The sequence below is a fragment of the Sparus aurata genome, unplaced genomic scaffold (assembly GCF_900880675.1).
Source record: "Sparus aurata unplaced genomic scaffold, fSpaAur1.1, whole genome shotgun sequence".
NCBI classification, from domain to species: domain Eukaryota; kingdom Metazoa; phylum Chordata; class Actinopteri; order Spariformes; family Sparidae; genus Sparus; species Sparus aurata.
In genome coordinates this window covers 23,018-41,546 of record NW_022045184.1, presented here as the reverse complement: position 1 = coordinate 41,546, position 18,529 = coordinate 23,018, and the positions used below count along the sequence as shown (strand labels likewise).

At 40.6% G+C, this 18,529-nt stretch overlaps 1 protein-coding gene across 3 annotated transcripts; it reads right to left on the bottom strand.

The window, feature by feature from the left end:
* Window positions 1–342: 342 nt before the first annotated feature.
* Window positions 343–11,221, bottom strand: LOC115578152 (uncharacterized). 3 transcript variants are annotated; one of them, XM_030411002.1, is made up of 7 exons: window positions 11,104–11,221; window positions 2,936–4,883; window positions 2,650–2,813; window positions 2,346–2,569; window positions 1,097–1,226; window positions 926–1,020; window positions 343–593 (listed from the first exon to the last, which is right to left on the bottom strand). In XM_030411002.1, the coding sequence occupies exons 2-7, from the start codon at window positions 4,863–4,865 to the stop codon at window positions 374–376; spliced, it is 2,763 nt and encodes a 920-aa protein (XP_030266862.1). In that variant the 5' UTR covers window positions 4,866–4,883; window positions 11,104–11,221; the 3' UTR covers window positions 343–373. The 3 variants fall into 3 exon arrangements, 2 of the variants coding, with proteins under 2 accessions (XP_030266862.1, XP_030266861.1); XM_030411001.1 differs by lacking the exon at window positions 11,104–11,221 and adding an exon at window positions 8,307–8,520; XR_003983389.1 differs by lacking the exons at window positions 343–593; window positions 926–1,020; window positions 11,104–11,221 and adding exons at window positions 1,578–1,728; window positions 8,307–8,520 and having other exon boundaries at window positions 1,100–1,226.
* Between the last annotated feature and the right edge of the window lie 7,308 nt (window positions 11,222–18,529).

The window sequence follows — 18,529 nt, the reverse complement described above, 5'->3', positions numbered from 1 at the left end:
GAGAGTCACTGTGCAATATACTCTTTGTTTACTTGGCTGTCATTCATGTGAAATTGATTGACAATGTTTTGTAATTCCTGTGGAATGGATTCAGTGCAGTCAATAAATTCTGAATATCTTCAGTGACACAGATATCGTGATGTATCGTGGATGAAATTTCTTGCAATATATCGATTATCGCAGAATCGCTGTATTGTGATATTATCGTTATCATGGGCAAAATATCGTGATAGTATCGTATCATGAGGTACCTGGTAATACCCAGCCCTAACCCAGCATCAGGTCTTGTTGCATTAATGCAGTTCAATCAAATCAACTCAGTTGTGGCAGGACTTAAGCAGGACAGTAAAGACCCTGCTCAATCAAAGTATTGTCACTTTGGAATTGCCCCAGACAGAAGTTGAGATTCTTGAACTGGCCTGCCAACATGATCCTCCTCTGTGGATGGCTTTACAACTCTGGAGAACATTGTTCCAAACATTTCCTTCACAGGCGACCTTAAATTCCACCCTCTGCTGTTGGCTAACAGGTAAACACACCCGAAGAGATCTGGAAACATCGACATCAGATCAACGTTGGCCGCGTCCTCGGGACTGTAAATGGATATAAAATTAATTGCACGACAATTAGATAAACAATAAAGGAGCTGTCAAAAGCTGATGAGGCTGTGGAGATCTGTGTAATGGAGGTCAGTAAGAGAGAAAGGATGAACTCATTCCAGGAATCAGGTAAAGTTTATGTTAACATTGACTTTAGCAACAGACACCAACACCAGCAACCACTTGAGGGGGCAGATGATTCAAACAACAGCAGCATTGTAACATAAAGGCAGTGGAAGTGGGGAGATGGAATGACACATTTATGACTGAATGTTATCAATAACACCTTTAAGGCCCTTCATCATCTGTAACTCAGTTTGACTTACTAGTGCTCGTGGAGGTTTCGTATGAAGCGCAGGAATGCCAGTGTGCTGTCATCGTATTTGTTTTTGGGATCCATCTTCTTCACCAACTCTGCCAACTGCAACACCAAAAACAACTAGTCATTAAGTGGAATTAAAGGAATAGAGAAGTTCCAGTTGTTGTACAGTTGTCACCTCAGTTTTCCACTGTTTGAAGGATCCATCCCCGACACATTTCTCCAATGAAGAAATTAATTCCTGGTCAGCATCTTTCCACTTTTCCACCTCCTTGATGTTTCCGATCCTTTTCAAGTATTCAAGTCTCCTGAAAAATAAAATGTGTTGCTGCTTGTTTAGTGAAATGGAAAAAGAGACATGTGCAGTTTTACTAGCCATGTTGGACTCTGTAGACGATAGTGTTGGTCTGTTGGTCCATCAATTTGATTCACAGATACTGTGTACATCCATTCATGGCTCCCAAAATGGATCTGAATGATTCTAATGACCCCTGAAATGTTCTTTAGTGTCATCTTGATGTCCAATTTCCAATTTGTCCAGTAGTTTGGTTTCTGACCAAACACATACAGAACTAATTCACATCAACCAAGTTTAGGTCTGGTTGTGTTTGGTACAAATTATCATCTACAGTATTAGCATGCTATCATGCAAGACTAACCCCCAATTTCCACTGGATACGGGTCCGCTGCATTGCAGCTCCGATCCGGTTTTGCTCCGCTGTCTGCCTTCCGGCAATCTCCACCGGTTGCGGTTTGAGTACGCCACAGCACAGTACGGTAGACAGCTGGCGTCACAAGGCTGAGGAGTTCCTGCAATAATCACATAATCACTCACGACCGCAGTTATAGGTCTGTGTTATAAACACAACAACACAAGTGTTCCCGACCGAAGGATTAGCAGAAGAGCTTGTGTTTGTCTCTTTTTTTAGATTTGTGCTGGTGTCAACACAGAGTGTTTTATTTTGAAAAGTAACCGGATGTTGTTTGTCATTTCGGTGCTTGACTTCCAGTCCTAACCGTGCTAAATTCAGCAGAATTGCTGCGCCGTGCTTCGGCATCCGCCAGAAATAGAAGTCCAGCGTATCTGTGCCGGAGGGCGGCCGGAGCTGGGATGGAGCTGATTCGCAGCGCAGCGGACCTGGTGGGGGTGACACATTGACTAAGTAAAGCCTATCAGCTCCGCGGAGACGTATCCAGTGGAAATTGGGAGGAAGATGGAGACCATTGTAAACAATATACCTTGCTAGCATCAGCATGTTAGCACCGTCATTTTAAACATGTTAGCATGCTGATGTTAGCATTGAGATGAAAGCTCCACTGTGTCTTTAAGAGCAGCCTCACTGAGCCACTCGTGGGCATCAACTCTTGTTAACACAGTGCGAGCTGCTATACACAGAAATAAAAGGTGACAATGAAACTGATGCTACCTCTCAGGTTTCCAGAAGAAGGGATGACTCAAGCATTCTTCCACTGTAGGTCTGCTCTTTGGTTCTTTGCCGATCATCAACTCGATGAGGTCCTTTGCCACCACATCTTCAACATGGTCTAACGTGTACAAACCTTTATGGATGTTGTACTCAATTTCACATGGTATGTCACCGATAGGATGGTGTCCTCCAGAGAGGATGTAATGAATCAGCATCCCTGCCACCTTAAAACAGATCATTTGAGCAATGAAAGAAGTATTTTTGAGTCACACATCGGTGTAGTTTGTGTTGCAGTGAAACTGACCTGTACATCAGTGTTTGACTTGTATCGTATGTCAGCTTCTCCTGTTAAAGTCTCCCTGGCCTTCCAGCATCTTGTTCCTGCACTGCCTGTGCAATAAGTTGTTTGGCCTTTGAGTAACCGTCTACTGATGCCAAAATCTGCTAATCTTGCCCTCCTCTTAACATCTACAGGACAAATCACAGATAAGATATACAAATTATACATTTTGAACACTTGCTATTTTGAATTTCTAATTTAATTTCATTACTTTAGTACATTTTGTAATGAAGTAATGACTTTTCCTTACCAATCAAAACATTCTGTGGTTTGAGATCACGGTGGAGAATTGGAGGATTTTGACAGTGAAGCACTTGTAAACTCTCCAGAACCTGATAGACAAGTTTCTCTTTCAGCAGACCACCATCATTGTTTTTGATGCATTCTTCCAGGGTGTATTCACAAAGCTGAAGACCAAGATATCCAAAGTACTCGTCCTCTGCAAAGTCAACGTATCGTACAATAGATGGATGATCAAGTTCTGGAAGTCGTAGAAATCCTTCTTCATTCCTCAGAACTTGATAGTTGCTTTTTTTCATTCTCTTAATAGCAACCTCAGTGCCATCATCTCTCAGCCCCAAGAAGACGTCAGTACCGTCACTGCCCTCTGCTATGCGGAACTCTTCATCATTCACATACTTCATGCTCCCAACTCTGGTTATTCTGCTTCTATCAGTGCTAACCAGCTTCTCTAATTTTTCTCTCCACCTCTTGCTGATTTGTAGCCATGTGTGTGTATCTGATGACACAGTGGTGTTGGAGTGGAGTGGCTGAACATTTGAAGTTGACTCCACAACAGGAATTGATATTAGATCAGTTGCATCACTCAAACACTTGTCATTTGGGTCTTCTTCCTTGTCGGACTTTTCATTCTTCTTCTTTTTCTTTTTCTTCTTGTTCTTCTTTTTCCCCGGCCCAGGTGAGGCTGTACAGTCCTCACATTCCACGTTTGGTTTGCTGAAATAATTGTTCAGTCGTCTGAGAACTTCTTTCAGCTTGTCACCGTTGGTCATTTCTGCAGACAGCAGTATGTCCTCAGGCACTGCAGTTATCCCCACTGATTTAAAGATGTCACCCACATGTTCAACTGAAACTAAGTTTGCAAATACACCATATGTGCAGACTCTGATCTCTGAGGAGTGATGGTCCTTTACAAAAGGAGCAACTGTTGTGCACAATTTCGTGATAAATTTTAGCTCCCAGCCATCTGTGCCTTTTGTTTTCTGTGTTATCAAATACAATATTTGCAAAACAGCTCCACATATATCATGTCTCTCTTTTAAACAAAGCTGGTCCAGTAGTTGGCGGATTAAAGCTTGTGCTTGTTCATTTGGTATTTCCTCCAGAGTACACAGAACTGCATATAAAGTAATAATTGAGTGATGTACAGATTCCTTGGGAATGTTTGGAAAGCGTCTGACTGTTCCTTCAATGTAGGTGTTCAGATTTCCAGTTTCCTTCAGCCATTTGATGCTTCCCTGGTGGTATTTTTCAACATCTCGCCCAGTTACAGTAAACAGACCTTCGATCATGGTTAGATGGGTCCGAGGATCCTCCAACAGCATGTGACTGCCAAAAGTTTTGAACACCTGTTCAGGTGTTTTACTTTGCACAGCAATTGCCATATCCAGGAAATATCTGATTTCAGAGCATAATTTATCTCCTTTTGATGCAAAGTTGTGAATCATCTGACTTAGTTTTTCATTGTGAGTCACATGTTGAGGATCAATGGCAGATATGTGTGTCACCACTGCACCAGCAGACATGAGCACTTTCACAACATCCTCTCTGTCGTAGATGGCAGCAGTGTGCAGTGGTGTGTGAAATTGTAGATTACATACATTTGGCTTAGCTCTTGCCTCAAGCAGTTTTTCTGCAAAATCAAGTGGTGCTTTGACTAGTGAAACATAATGCAGAGGTGTGAAGCGTAGTGCTGAAGCATTGTTTGGGTTTGCACCCTGCTGCAAAAGGAAAGTAAAAATATTCCTGTTGTGAGTTACAACAGCAGCAGTAAGTGGGGTTATGCTGTCTTTACACTTTGTGCATGAGTAAATGTCATTAATGTTGTTCTCCTTTAATAACTGTTTTAACCTCTTGAGGTTACTGTCAATTACACACTGTATTATACGATGTGTTTCTGTTGGGGGTGCTGGCAGTTGGAGCTGTGTGACGATATTCATTTCTTTTCTTCAGTGTAACTGAAAAAGAAAAGGTTAGAATATTAATGTTACATGATCAATGAATCATATCATATTCATAATAAATTATATTTAAAAAGAATATCTTTATGTTGGGTGCAAATCCATCAGAAGTCATTCCCTGTAATTATATATAAGTACCAGAAGTAATACAAAATCATTTCTACAACATGAAAACTCATCTAACTACTACACTTGTCCTAACTTCTAGAATTGCTGACAGCATTAACTACGTGTTTGTTACACAGAGTGCCACACCTTTCCCTCACTGACATTTAGAATTCAAACTTCAGGTCTGCAACTGGAATTAAACTTTGAATAAGCAGAGCTGTGGAATTTCCATTAATAGACTTTGGTGGTCGTAGGTACAGGGTGAAATATTGTGTTTTCATGTAAACTTTCATTCTGATGACATCAAATAACCACAAGAGTGGAAACTGAAGGAGAGTAGGTCTAAATGACTGTGCTTCTTTAAGGTGAGAATGCTGATTATTTCACAATAGAATGTGAAGGGGAATGTTAAGAGAACTGTAGGAAAATGAATTTACAATGTTGAAGTAAGCTGTCCACGGTAGTATGAATTATGTCGATCAAAACTTAACATGCTGTGCGTTATCTGTAGTTCTTTCTGCCTCTGACTCTCTCTGTCACGAGACAGGAAAATACCAGTCTGATGATTGGTTGGGTGATATATCGATAAAAAACATATATCGATATATTCTTAAATGTGATATGGAATTAGGCCCTATGACATATATCGATATAGTTCAAATTTGCGCTGTGGTCCTTGCTCCTGGCAAGCCGCTGACCCGGAGCTCTCTGCACTGCTCCCCGCGCGCCTGCTCTTTCATGCACAGAGAGGGTAGGGGCTGGAACAGACACTCCTGCACTCTTCAACAAACTATTGTTGCCCCGCACTTTGGCCTTGATGCCCCGTGAAAAAAAAATATCATCGTACGGCCACAGTGGCCTCTGTGCCCCTGGCCCGGTCAGCGTAGCGAGCTTGCCTTGAATTACAGCCACCCGAGTGCACAGTAGTCACTCACAGTAACTTCAGTGAGTCCGCGGTTCGCGCAGGTGGAGTCTCATCATCACGATGATCTCACGTGAAAGCCTCCCAAACAGCAGCAGCGTCTCAAAACACAAGAACGAAACTTACAGCACACGTGCGCAAGCCAGCTCAATCGGTTTTGACATGAAGCGTAACTGACTTATGTGGTAGGATTTAGTCCGGTAAAGGTGGAAATATATTCACAGATTCGAACTTCCAGGATCAATAACTCATAACTGAAACCTTGTTAACGCACAAACAAAGCTCTTTCCTACCATAGTAAGGTTGACAACGAGCTACAACCATGTTTTCATCAAAACGAGCGGCTGGACATTAACTCTGGTCTCTATGGTCAGCATCTGTGAGATGAGGGCGCAGGGACATCTACAAAGTGCAACACCGAAAAGAGATGCCACAAAAAATATTAAATAGCTTCACTATTATTCAGAGTGTAGTGTCACCAAAATCATTCCACATGTCAGTGGTCTCCTGCTGGTTATTCTAAAACAAATTTGTTCTGGAAAAAAACGTGCTTTGCCATAATTTTGGGGAATTTCTATTGGGAGAAATATTCAATAACACTTATGTTCAGTATAGTGTCACAAAACTCACCTCACCCTAACCCTACTTAAAAAAAAACTGTTTTCTAATGTAACATCAACTTGATATTGGTATTTAAAAAATGTTTTAATACATAATCCATGTCTTATTATAAATTAGGATGTTATGGTATCAGTCTAAAAGGTAAATCAACACATTTTACTTTGTGGTCTTTTGTGCCCTGTCATGTGGCCTTGGTGCCCCTGAAAAAAAAAAAAAGTGAAGGCCAAATGGCCTTGCCCTAAAATGACGAAATTCCCACCCACATGTCATATTTGGCTTTGACTTTGAACATTTGCTCTCACTTTGCAATAAAAATATTGGGATATATATCGTATATCGATATTCAGCCTAAATATATTGGGATATGACTATTGGTCCATATCGCCCAGCCCTCGTTGGGCCTCGACAGGATGTGGGAGGACTTACCCCTTTTACTCTTTTATTTCCTTAACATTGATTTGTGACTGTTCAGTCAACAAGGTCTACATACAATCTACAAAGATTGTATCCAGCCTTAAGAATACCATCGGGCATTATTCTGGGTTAAAGAATTGGGCAGGTAATTGAACCTCTCTTTGCAGTAACAGTTAATATTTGGCTTAAATGACACTAGAGCTGAAACCATTCAGATATATGGTGGTAAAGCACAAAGATATTTGTAGTAATGACACGGATACAACATCATCCTATGAGAAAGATTAAAATAGGCCCTTTATGGAAACTAAAACATATTTTAATTAGGGTTTGGGCTTTGACAATACAGATGATTACATTGTATTACTGTTTGCTTTGTAATACTATCATTCTTACATAAAGAACAATATCTTTTGGTCATTCGATTTTCCTTTCAGAAACGGGTATTAAAAAACAAAAAACGAGTGGTTATTTGATTTTCGTTTTAGAATATAAAAATTAAACTTGAAATACAAGGCGTTTTTCTTTTTCATGGTCAAAAAGGGATGAGCGAAATTATAAAAATGATTCGATTTTCATTTTCTATTTCATATAACAAAAAATAAAATCACTAGAAAACAGAAACGGAAAAGAGGCCTGTTTATTCATATTCTGAGACCGGATGTTGTCATTTACTGGACGGTGCTGTGTAGAAGAAACAGTAGGCTAGTTGGCTACGGCAGGGCAATCTACCGTGACACATGGACATGGAACTGCGGTCAAGCCAGCCGTCACCTCGATCTCCGTGGTCAAATCAGCCGCACTTAAATTTCTAGTGTACAAGTATTCTTAGCATTATGGTAAATGTGAAGAAACAGCGTATTTACTTTCGGTTTTCAAAATAAAGGTATTAAGAACAGTAAGCTATAATTCGAACCTACATTTAAAATAAAATATGTTACATTAAAGTGTTTCATGAGCCCATGATGAAGAAAAAAACACTCAATATCAAGTATCTTTACTGCACCAGTGTAGAGACATGCCAAAATAAAAGTCCCATATTTTTGCCTCCAGTTTGCATATTTGACCATATTTGAGGTGCTGTTAAAACACATTGCTCAATATTTCTGGCTACTGATGGTATATTTGACATCTACACATCTAAGACTACCACTATACTTGATATCAAGCATTTTTACTGCACCAATGTGGAGAAATTCCATAATAAAATTTCCCATTTGTGTCACGACCAGGTAACCACAACAATAGTTCGGACTCAATAGCACGACAAGACCCGGGATTGGGCAGGGCAATGTTCTTTACTTGGGAAAGTTCGGTTCGTTACACAAAGAGATCAGTCAGCGAGGCAAACACACCAGACAGGGAGCAGGCAGGCAAGGGAGTCGGTACACGGGTGATCATTCAGCGAAGGCAGACGAACCAGACGGGGATCAGGCAGGCAGGGAGGTCGGTACACAGGAGGTCGATCAGCGAAGGCAGATAAATCCGACAGGGAGAAGGCAAAGGCGAAGTCGTACGGACACAGGCGAAGTCGAACACCAGGAAACACTTAGGGAACGATGTATAACAGAGCTGGACGTTCTGCACGGAGACAGAAGACGAACTGTCAACTAACACAAGAAACACAGGACCTATGAAATACATGCTGCCACCCACTAACCACCAGGTGAACCAGATCAGGGAGGAGACTGGCAATCAGAAAGGTGGGTGAAAACCAAATGAGCAGGGAAGGGGGACAAGAGAGAACAGGCTAAGAGAACACCTAGTGTCCACATCGAGCATAACAATTTGTTACCTCCAGTGGCATATTTTCATATATTTGAGCTACTGTAAAAACACTTTGCTCAATAATTTTCCTGGCTATGGATGGTATACTTAACTTCTACACAATAAGACTACAAGCACACTTAATATCAAGCAATTTTACTGGACCAATGTGGATAAATTCAACAAAAAAGTCCCATATTTATACCTGCAGATTCCATATTTTCATATATTTGACGTACTGTAAAAACACTTTGCTCAATAGTTCCTGGCTATGGGTGATATATCTGACTTTTACACAAGTGTTCTTACAGTAGCTCAAATATGGTCAAATATGCAATCTCCAGGCATAAATATGCGACTTTTATTTTTGAATTTCTCCTTGATATCAAGTAATGTTGTAGTCTTAAATGTGTAAAAGTCAAATATACAATCCATAGCCAGGAATTATTGAGCAAAGAGTTTTTACAGTACGTCAAATATATGAAAATATGGAATCTGCAGGTATAAATATGGGACTTTTGTTTAATTTATCTACATTGGAGCAATCAAAATGCTTGATTTTAAGTATGCTTGTAGTCTTATATGTGTAGATGTCAAATATACCATCCATAGCAGGGAAATATTGAGCAAAGTATTTTTACAGTAGCTCAAATATATGAAAATATGGAATCTTCAGGTCTAAATATTGGACTTTTATTGTTGAATTTAACCACATTGGTGCAGTAAAAATGCTTGATATCAAGTATGCGTGTAGTCTTACAAGTATACCATCCATAGCCAGGAATTATTGAGCAAAGTGTTTTTACAGCACCTCAAATATGGTCAAATATGCAAACTGGAGGCATGAATATGTGACTTTTATTTTGGCATTTTTCTCACTGGTGCAGTAAAGATAGCTACCTGATATTAAGTGTTTTTTATTCATCATGGGGTCATGAAACACTTTAATGTAACATATTTTATTAGATGTAGGTTGGAATCATAGCTGTCTGTTCTTTATACCTTTATTTTGAAAACCGAAAGTCCGCATTTACCATAATGCTGAGAATACTTGTACACTAGAAATGTAAGTGCGGCTGATTTGACCACGGAGATCGGGGTGACGGCTGGCTTGACCGCAGTTCCATGTCCATGTGTCACGGTAGATTGCCCTGCCGTAGCCTACTAGCCTACTGTTTCTTCTACACAGCACCGTCCAGTAAATGACAACATCCGGTCTCAGTATATGAATAAACAGGCCTTTTTTCCGTTTCTGTTTTCTAGTGATTTTATTTTTTGTTATATGAAATAGAAAATGAAAATTGAATCATTTTTATAGTTTCGCTCATCCCTTTTTGACCCTACACTGACCCTATTTCATCACAATCTGTTATCATTTAAATGTATACGAATGGGAGAAATAGCATACGTACACTATTTGGAATCATATTTGGAATCATTTAGTTTTATTTCCCTGACATCTAAACTCCTCCCTTGCCTGAGCTTTATAGAAAACACAGAAGCTGATAACAGGAAGAGACAGAAGTTACTCTGACAAAGGTTCAAAGTTGTTTGATTCTGCTGGAGTGTGAAGCTCCTCCTCCTGCTGTGACACTCTGATGGCCAAACACACAATGTGGATGTATAGCCTGCTGACTTGAAATGGGATCAGCTGTCTTATACTGAAGCATGGAATATCATTATACAAAGATATATTATGTTACTCTAATCGTAATGCAGACCAGTTCTTGTGGTTATAGTGTATGAAGTAGTATTGTGTGTATGTTGGTAGTAAAGTATGATGGGCAGTTGTTTTTCAAAAAAAGGAAATGCTGAACAACATCATCAAGCTGGGATCAAAGTAGATGTGAGCACTGAGACTGGACCACATCTGTAAAGTTGCTCTTATAAAAACAAAACAAGGAGTTGAAAGACATTAAAATGTTTCAGCCTTTTCACAATAAAGTGGAAACAGATTTGTGGGATTATTGTTGGCTTTGCTGTTGCAAAGACAGCTGACTTGCTTTCTGTTTTCCTCAGAGTTTTATCTAATGACAACTCTGGACAAAATGTGAGTTTATTCATTCATTTCATCCATAATGGAGTTTGAAAAGCAGATAGCGATTGTACTAGGCTGCCAGATGACTGTTAGTCAGCCTCCATTCTTCCAGGAAATGTGGTGCCTGGTGGCAGATAAACTAGCATAGTGACAGTGAGATTTATATGGAGCCAATCTAAACACCAATGGTGTCATTCTTGTAGAGCAGGGCTGCTCGATGTGTGGCCAACGGGCCAAAGTTGGCCAAGCTTAAGATTTCGCTTTGATACAGATTTTTCTAGCAAAACATATAATCACAATATAATTTGAAGGTGAGTGTTAAGAGAAATGTAGTAAACTTAACTTACAATGTTGAAGTAAGACGTCCACCGGAGTATGAATTCTATCGATCCAAACTTAACATGCTGTGGGTTATCTGTAGTTCTTCCTGCTTCTGAATCTCTCTGTCACGGACAGGAAGAGACTCGTTAGATGATGGGTTGGGCCTCAACAGGATGTGGGAGGACTTTCCCTTCTACCCTTTACTTCCTGAACATTAATCTGCGACTGCTCAGTCATCATAGTCTACATACGTCTACAATGCTGGGTTAAAGAATGGGGCAGGTAAATAAGTAATTAAACCTCTCTGTACATTAACAGTTAATATTTGGCTTAAAAGACACTACAGCTGAAACCATGTCAGATATATGGTGGTAAAGCACAAAGCTACTTGTAGTAATGATACAGATACAACATTATGTTGGGCACTGCATCACACAGCAATAGCAAATGGCTAGAAAGTGACCGTTAATAACCTAAAAGATGTTGGTCAATCAAATGGGTTATAAATTTGATTGATAAATCAATTCTCATCACACTGCAATTATTTGTATGTACAAATCAACGTCCTCTCCTGTAGTAGGGGTTCATGTACAGACCTTTGGCTAAAGGGTTCAAGATGTGAATCTCAAATTTCAGCACTGTCAAAATTTTGCTGAAAATAATATTGCACATTTATGAATGATTGCAAACTGTCATGTGTCTTGACTCTAGAGCAGGGGTCATCAACTATATTTGTCCAAGGGCCAGAATTTTTCTCTGTGCACACTGTAAGGGCTGTATACTCATAAAATTAAATAAAAAAATCGATATATTGATTTTTCATTCCAAATTTATGTCAGTGTTAACAAACCCATACAAATTTATAATATTACTTAATATTATTATTTTCTATAATATTATTAAAGATTATAGCCAAGTGTTTCAAAAAGTCTTTTTGACAGTTTTCAAATTTATATGTGTAATAACTGTGTTGAATGAAAAAATGCAATATTGCTGTTACATGACTTTCCTAAAAGTGTCTGTATTTTAATTTAGAATAGTTTATATATATATATATATATATATATATATATATATATATATATATATATATATATATATATATATATATATATATATATATAATTACACACATAAAAACAAAGAAAATATTATGTGTATTACCTATTTCGACCATAAAGTGGCGGTGTTCTATAACATCCTCGACCTGGCTGGGATAAATGCCCGCATCTTATTCAAGGAGCACCAGCAGCAGGAGAGCCCGGAGGGAAGTCCTGCAGCAGCTGGCAGAGGAGCTGAGGGCAGAATACATGGAGGGGAAAGTGGCCGCAGCAGTCGGCACAAGGTGGGCAGCAGCGGAAACAACCACCGCAGAAGCAGCAGACGCGGAGACAGAGGCAGTGCCCGTCCAAAAGAGCTGCAAACAGTCGGACACTTGAAATGCCACAAGCGCGCGTGTGGTAACTTTGAGGAGAGCGGAGGTAGTCTGTAGAATGTGACCAGTGGTCAAAACGGCTCTTTGTTTTTGGTTTAGGTCAGCTCGTTTCCAGCTTTTTCGATTATTATCATTTATTTTATTATATATTAAGTGTTAAAATGAAATGTTTCGTAATCAAATAAGTTACTTTTAATTGTTAATTTTCTTGTTCTCAATTTTTTCAATTAAAATGTATAATTAAACATTTTGGTGTTATTTCGTTTTTTAAAAAATATCATGACACAATGAATGCATTCATCACGCAGCTGGGTATTAACATGAGAGAATATAGAGTTTAAAATCTAGCGGTCAAAATGACCGTTTATGGCCATTAGAGTAGTGTTTGAAATCTGGCTCTTCTAGCTAGCGTGTGTGTGTGTGTGTAGGCTACCTTACCCAGGACCTGTTAATCTTCCCGCTTTTTCTCTTCTCCTGCTCGCCTCATTTTTAAACAAACCGCAGCGCTTCACTTCCTGGTTGCTGTCTTTCGTCTTTTCGCGGTCACGATGACGTTATAAACATTCTGATGTTTTTTTTTTGTTGTTGTTGTTTTTATTTTAGTTTTTATTTTAATTTTATGTTTAGAAGTACACAATTATAATTTACAAAGACAATGGTGGAGGCCTGCTGGCCTGAGGCTCTGGGCCCCTGCTGGTTGGGGAGGGGGCAGCTGGTTGGGGGCCCCTGCAGTTTGGGGGCCCAAGGCAATTGCCTTTGCCTTAATGGTAAAACCGTAGTTTGTGGAGAACACTGGAAGAAGAAATATATTTAAATGAAAAATGGCGCTCTCGAAGAGCCTTAAGCTGAAAGTTGATGCAGAGAACCGTAGCTTTAATGAAGAATGGACTGATAAGTACCCAGTGTTTCCCCTACCATTGTACAGAAATGCTGTACCTGTGGTCCTCATTTGCAACGAAACTGTCGCTGTTGCTAAAGAATACAATCTGAGGCGTCACCACATCACAAAACATGCTAGCTTCAAGGAGTCATATCCTGAACAGTCAGAGGCCCGTCAGAGAAAAATTGCTGCTTTTGAATCTCAGTATTCCCATGCCAGCGAAATTATTAACCGAACCTCAACTGAACAAGAGAGGGCAACAAGTGCGTCTCTGCAGGCGGCCTGGGAACTCTCCAAGCATAACAAGCCATTCACCGATGCTGAGGTTTTTAAGGAGTGCATGGTGGCTGTTCTGGAGGAACATGCCACTGACAAATCTATGGACAGGATAATTGCATCTGTTAAGCAGATACCTCTGTCTGCTAAAACTGCTGTTCGCCATGTCCATGTTTTGGCCTGAGGATGTCCAGCTACTTGTAATTGATGAGATCAAAGAAGCCAGATACCTATCGCTGGCTATTGATGAGTCCACCGACAATACTGACATTTCCCAAATGTGCGTTTTCGTCAGATATTTTGATGGCAAACATTTCAGAGAGGAGCTGCTGGCCTTGATTCCACTGGAGGGCCTGACCACTGGTGCTATTATTTTTGATAAGCTGGAGGAACTATTTCAAAAGCATGGACTGTCTTTTGAAGAAGTCAACCTGGTTGTCACAGATGGTGCTCCTGCCATGATTGGGAGAAACAGAGGACTAGTGAACAGAATTAAGGCTGTCGCTCCCAGTATTAATGCACTTCACTGTCTAATTCACCAAAGCGTGCTGTGCGCAAAATTAAGTGGCGAACTTAAAGAGGTTCTGGACAAAACAATGAAAATATGTCACTTCATCAGGGGAAATTCAAGTGCACAGCACTGTTTATTCCGAAGATTTGTGCAGGATTTGGAAGCCTCTCACCATGACCTCTTACTCCACAATGACGTGCGCTGGCTGAGTAAGGGCAGAGCACTGGAGCGTTTCGTGAACTCAGGGATCAAGTTGTAGATTTTTTGATGCAAAGTCAATCTAAAGCGGCAGCTGACCACCTGCGCATCATGCAAGACGCAGAATACATGTGCAACGTTGCATTTTAACGGACATATTTTCCCATTTGAACGCACTAAATCTACAATTACAGGGGAAAGAAAATGCAAGTGGTGAATATGGTGGAAAAACTTGATGCCTTTGGAAACAAACATGATATTTTCCACTATTTATTTATTTATTTATTTATTTATTTATGTTGTTTATTTCGGGCATGTCAATTCATAAACATCACATTTCATCATTGTTCAAATAATACAATACACATGGCCGAAAGGGAAAAGCGGGAGAAGCCAAAGCTTATCAAGTCCCGCCCCCATTACCCACAGGATAAAATCTTCATCCTGATCTTTTCTTGTCATTTGCATTTTACATTTTCTTTTCTTTTTTTTTTTTTTTCAACTTCTTTTGTTATGACCTTTGACAAAACATATTACAGCAGTAGCATACAGAGCTGAATTCAAGCTCTAGACAGTACATACAGATTACATGTGTGTCTATTGTTGTGTGCCGATTTACAGGGCTAGTTGAGTTCTTCACAGCTCAGAAGAACTTGTGATAACTCACAGTAGTGTCACAGTGTTCGTACCTAAGTTATCTCACATTGTTGATACACATTATAACAACATCCTGCTATGTACAACTGGCATTGGCCTTGGACCATACAATTTTCTCAGGTTCAACTTATTGTTTGGGTACAGAATGGTATTTGTTATGCTCACATGCCGTCTCAACACAGTGTCTGCACAGTGTCTGTTGATTCGTGCCTCTGACCTTTATCAACCCTCCTGTATTGATCTGTACTGATCAACGATTGAATGTACATACTTTTTACAAGATTATATCCATCCAGGAAAAAATCTGTGCCTTTGTCTTCATTAATCCGACACTGCAATGATGGAGAAAGGGGTTTTGAAGTGATTTAGGTATTCCTTGATATGGCCGAAGTTGGTATATAGACTCCTGCTGTTAAAGTGAATTAGAGACAGTTTCCCGTCCATCTTAGCGCTGTCTCTGTATTGAACTTCAGTATAATACTTGCAATTCCCAGTCATGTTGAAACAGAAGTGATTATCCGGGTCAATTCCTTCGTTCGGGTCAGATAAGGTATGATTCACATGTTGATTTGTAATGAACTCCACACTTCCTAGCTCAGCAATCCTTTCAGATATTCCCATCATACTTTCAGTCCGTGTAAGAACCGTTGAACTTTGCTGTGCTGTAGTTATGGAGTGTTCGTGAGCCATACCTTAGTTATTGTATTTCTCCAACTCATCCTTGCTCCTGATCTGGATTATTTTGACTTCTTCAGCTGATGCTCCATTTGTTTTGATGTAGATTCTGCAGTTAGCCGTCCAGGTGTGTTGTATCTTACCATCCTTTTTCAGTTGGCGAGCTGTTCTGGCGATGTCTGCATTCTTTCTGGTGAGATTCTCATTGATATAGACATTCGAGCCTTTGAGCTTCTTGCCCTGCTTCAGCAGTGCAGTCTTGTATTTTCTGTTGATGAATTTCAGGATGACAGCTCGAGTTGCTGACTCTTTCCTTCGAGGTAAGAGGTAACATACTTCCACGTTGCCGAAATTCACCTCGATGCCTTTACCATTCAGGAACTCAGACACCTGCTTCTCCACAGATTTTATCTCAGATTCACCAGGCTCATGGGCTGAATTCCCAGCTGCAACCGCCGCTGCGTAGGTTGGAGGCTTGATTATGAGGCCAGTCACAATCACATCATTGAGCTTTCCCTGTTGATCCAGCTCCTCCACTTTGTTTCCCAGCTCCTTTATCAGCTGGTCTTTTTTCTCATTCTCCTGCCGGAGTTGTTTAATTTCAGCCTTGTTGAGAGGTTCTATCTGTTTCTTCATCTCTCTCAACTCCGCCATCAGATCTTTCCGAAGTTCATCGGTCACAATCCGATGTTGTTTCCGCAATTCCATCAGGCTTTCATTCAATTGATCCCACTTAGGGTCTGACTTAGGAGGCATTGTCTCACTTTTCCGTGCAGTCAGGCTTCTTCTTTGGCTTCTTCTTGTTCAACACGGAGCAACACGGAGCACGTCCGTCCTCTTCAGCTCCTCACACACTACTAAGATTTGTTGTCGGGGAGGCTGCTACACTTTAACACACTTAAGACATTTGGTCACAGCAGGGTCACAGAGAACATGAAGACATTTATCACACAGCTGAGGGAAAATTTCTCTGCCAGATTTGATGACTTTGCCATTTTCAGGGATGTCATTGGATTTGTGTGTGACCCGTTCACTGTCAGCCCAGGTCCGCTAACGTGAGGAAGGTGATGCCGCTGGATGAGGCGGCTGTTCGCAGTGAACTGATTGACATCCAGGCAGCCGGTGACGTGAGGGCTGCTCTCCGTGGTGCTGAAAGCTTGTCCCCAAGAGTATGACACACTGAAGACACTGGCCATGTATGTTCTCACCATGTTTGGATCAACATACACCTGTGAAGCTGCGTTCTCAAAAATGAACTCTATAAAAACGCATGAGAGGAACCGACTGTCAAACCAGTCTTTGGAGGACTGCTTGCCCATAAGCCTGACAGCTGTCAAGCCCAACATTAAAAAGATAGTGTCGAAGGGGAAATGTAACTTCTCCCATTAAGGAAATGGGAATATTTCAGTCTTGGGATTTTCTTGGTTTTACTTTATTTGTATTGATTTTGTATTGATTTGTTGGATCACAGGCTTCTTTAATTTGATATAAAGAGAAACATTTAACTGAGGCCTGTTGCTTTTATTTGTCATGAGAGAAGGCTTGCAATTACTGTGTTATGTTGATGGTTGTTATTGAGACACCGCAGTTGTGCACAAAGCCCAAGCAAGGACAATTTTGACATTTGAGAAAAATGAGCACGTGAAACAATAAAATATTGTAATGATCAGAGGAGTCTCGTTTGCCGACGCGGAGCGCTGAAGGCGCAAAGACTTATGGGAGTGACTGTTTAGTGTTTATCCGACTGTTGGTTGATTTGACGTGTTTCGATTTGATGCCTTGTGTACATGTCTGATTGTTGCTGTGTGCCCTTGTTTTGTTCTGAAGATGTTTGATTGTGAAACTGTAATTTGTGGGAACTGCACATTATTACATCAGTAGCGCAGAACCGGTGTCGAATTTAATGAGGTGACTCGTGTGCAGGCTTTCTTGCGCTGGAACCCGCCACAAAATGTGCAATGACATTGATGCATTTATTACAATGATTTATTGATGGCAGGCTATGGCACGCGCTAATTTTCAGAAGTATTATTCTGGGGGCCGGATGGAAATCTCTGGCGGGCCGGATTTGGCCTGCGGGCCGCCAGTTGACGTTGACCGCTCTAGAGTCATGTCTTTGTTATGTTCTGGTTATGGATTTATTTCTTTGTATCATGTCTTGTTGTGTCTTTGTTTAGATTTTCCATGCCCCTCTGTGTCCTTTAAGTTTCTCCTATGTTCTCCCCTCTGTCTGTTGTATTGTTCTCTTCATGTTTTCTCATGTGCTCCTCACCCTCGTTACCACACCTGGCCTCCTCCCTCCTCTCTTCTCACCTGTTCCTCGTCTGTTCATCAGCGTCTGTGTATTTAGTCTGTGTATTCCCCTAGCTCCTTGTCCGGTCATTGTATTTGTCATCCCCTGTCTGCTCCTGTTGTTTCCCAGTTCTTTCCCAGTTCCTCTTGGTATGTGTTTTTGGATTTTGCCTTTTGCATTTTGCCTTTGATTTGAACTTTGCTTTTGATAGGAACTTTGTCTAGTTCTTGTTTGCTATTTTGCCTTTCGTTTTGTCTGTTTTTGTTTTTTTTGCATCGAGCTTTCATTTAATAAAGCTCGTCTTTCGTTCCCCTTTATCCTTGCCTCCCGTGAGTAACTGCGTTTGGGTCCACCTCATATATCCCTTCCTAAGTTTTCCCCTTTAAACCCTAACCTGACATCATGGTTCATGATTCATGGTCCTTTCAGTGTGTCCTGTGTATTCCCCCTGTTGCAGTTTGTCTCCCTGTCTGTCAGTGTTCTCTCCTCTGTGCACCCCCCCTCGTTACCCCACCTGGCCTCCTTCC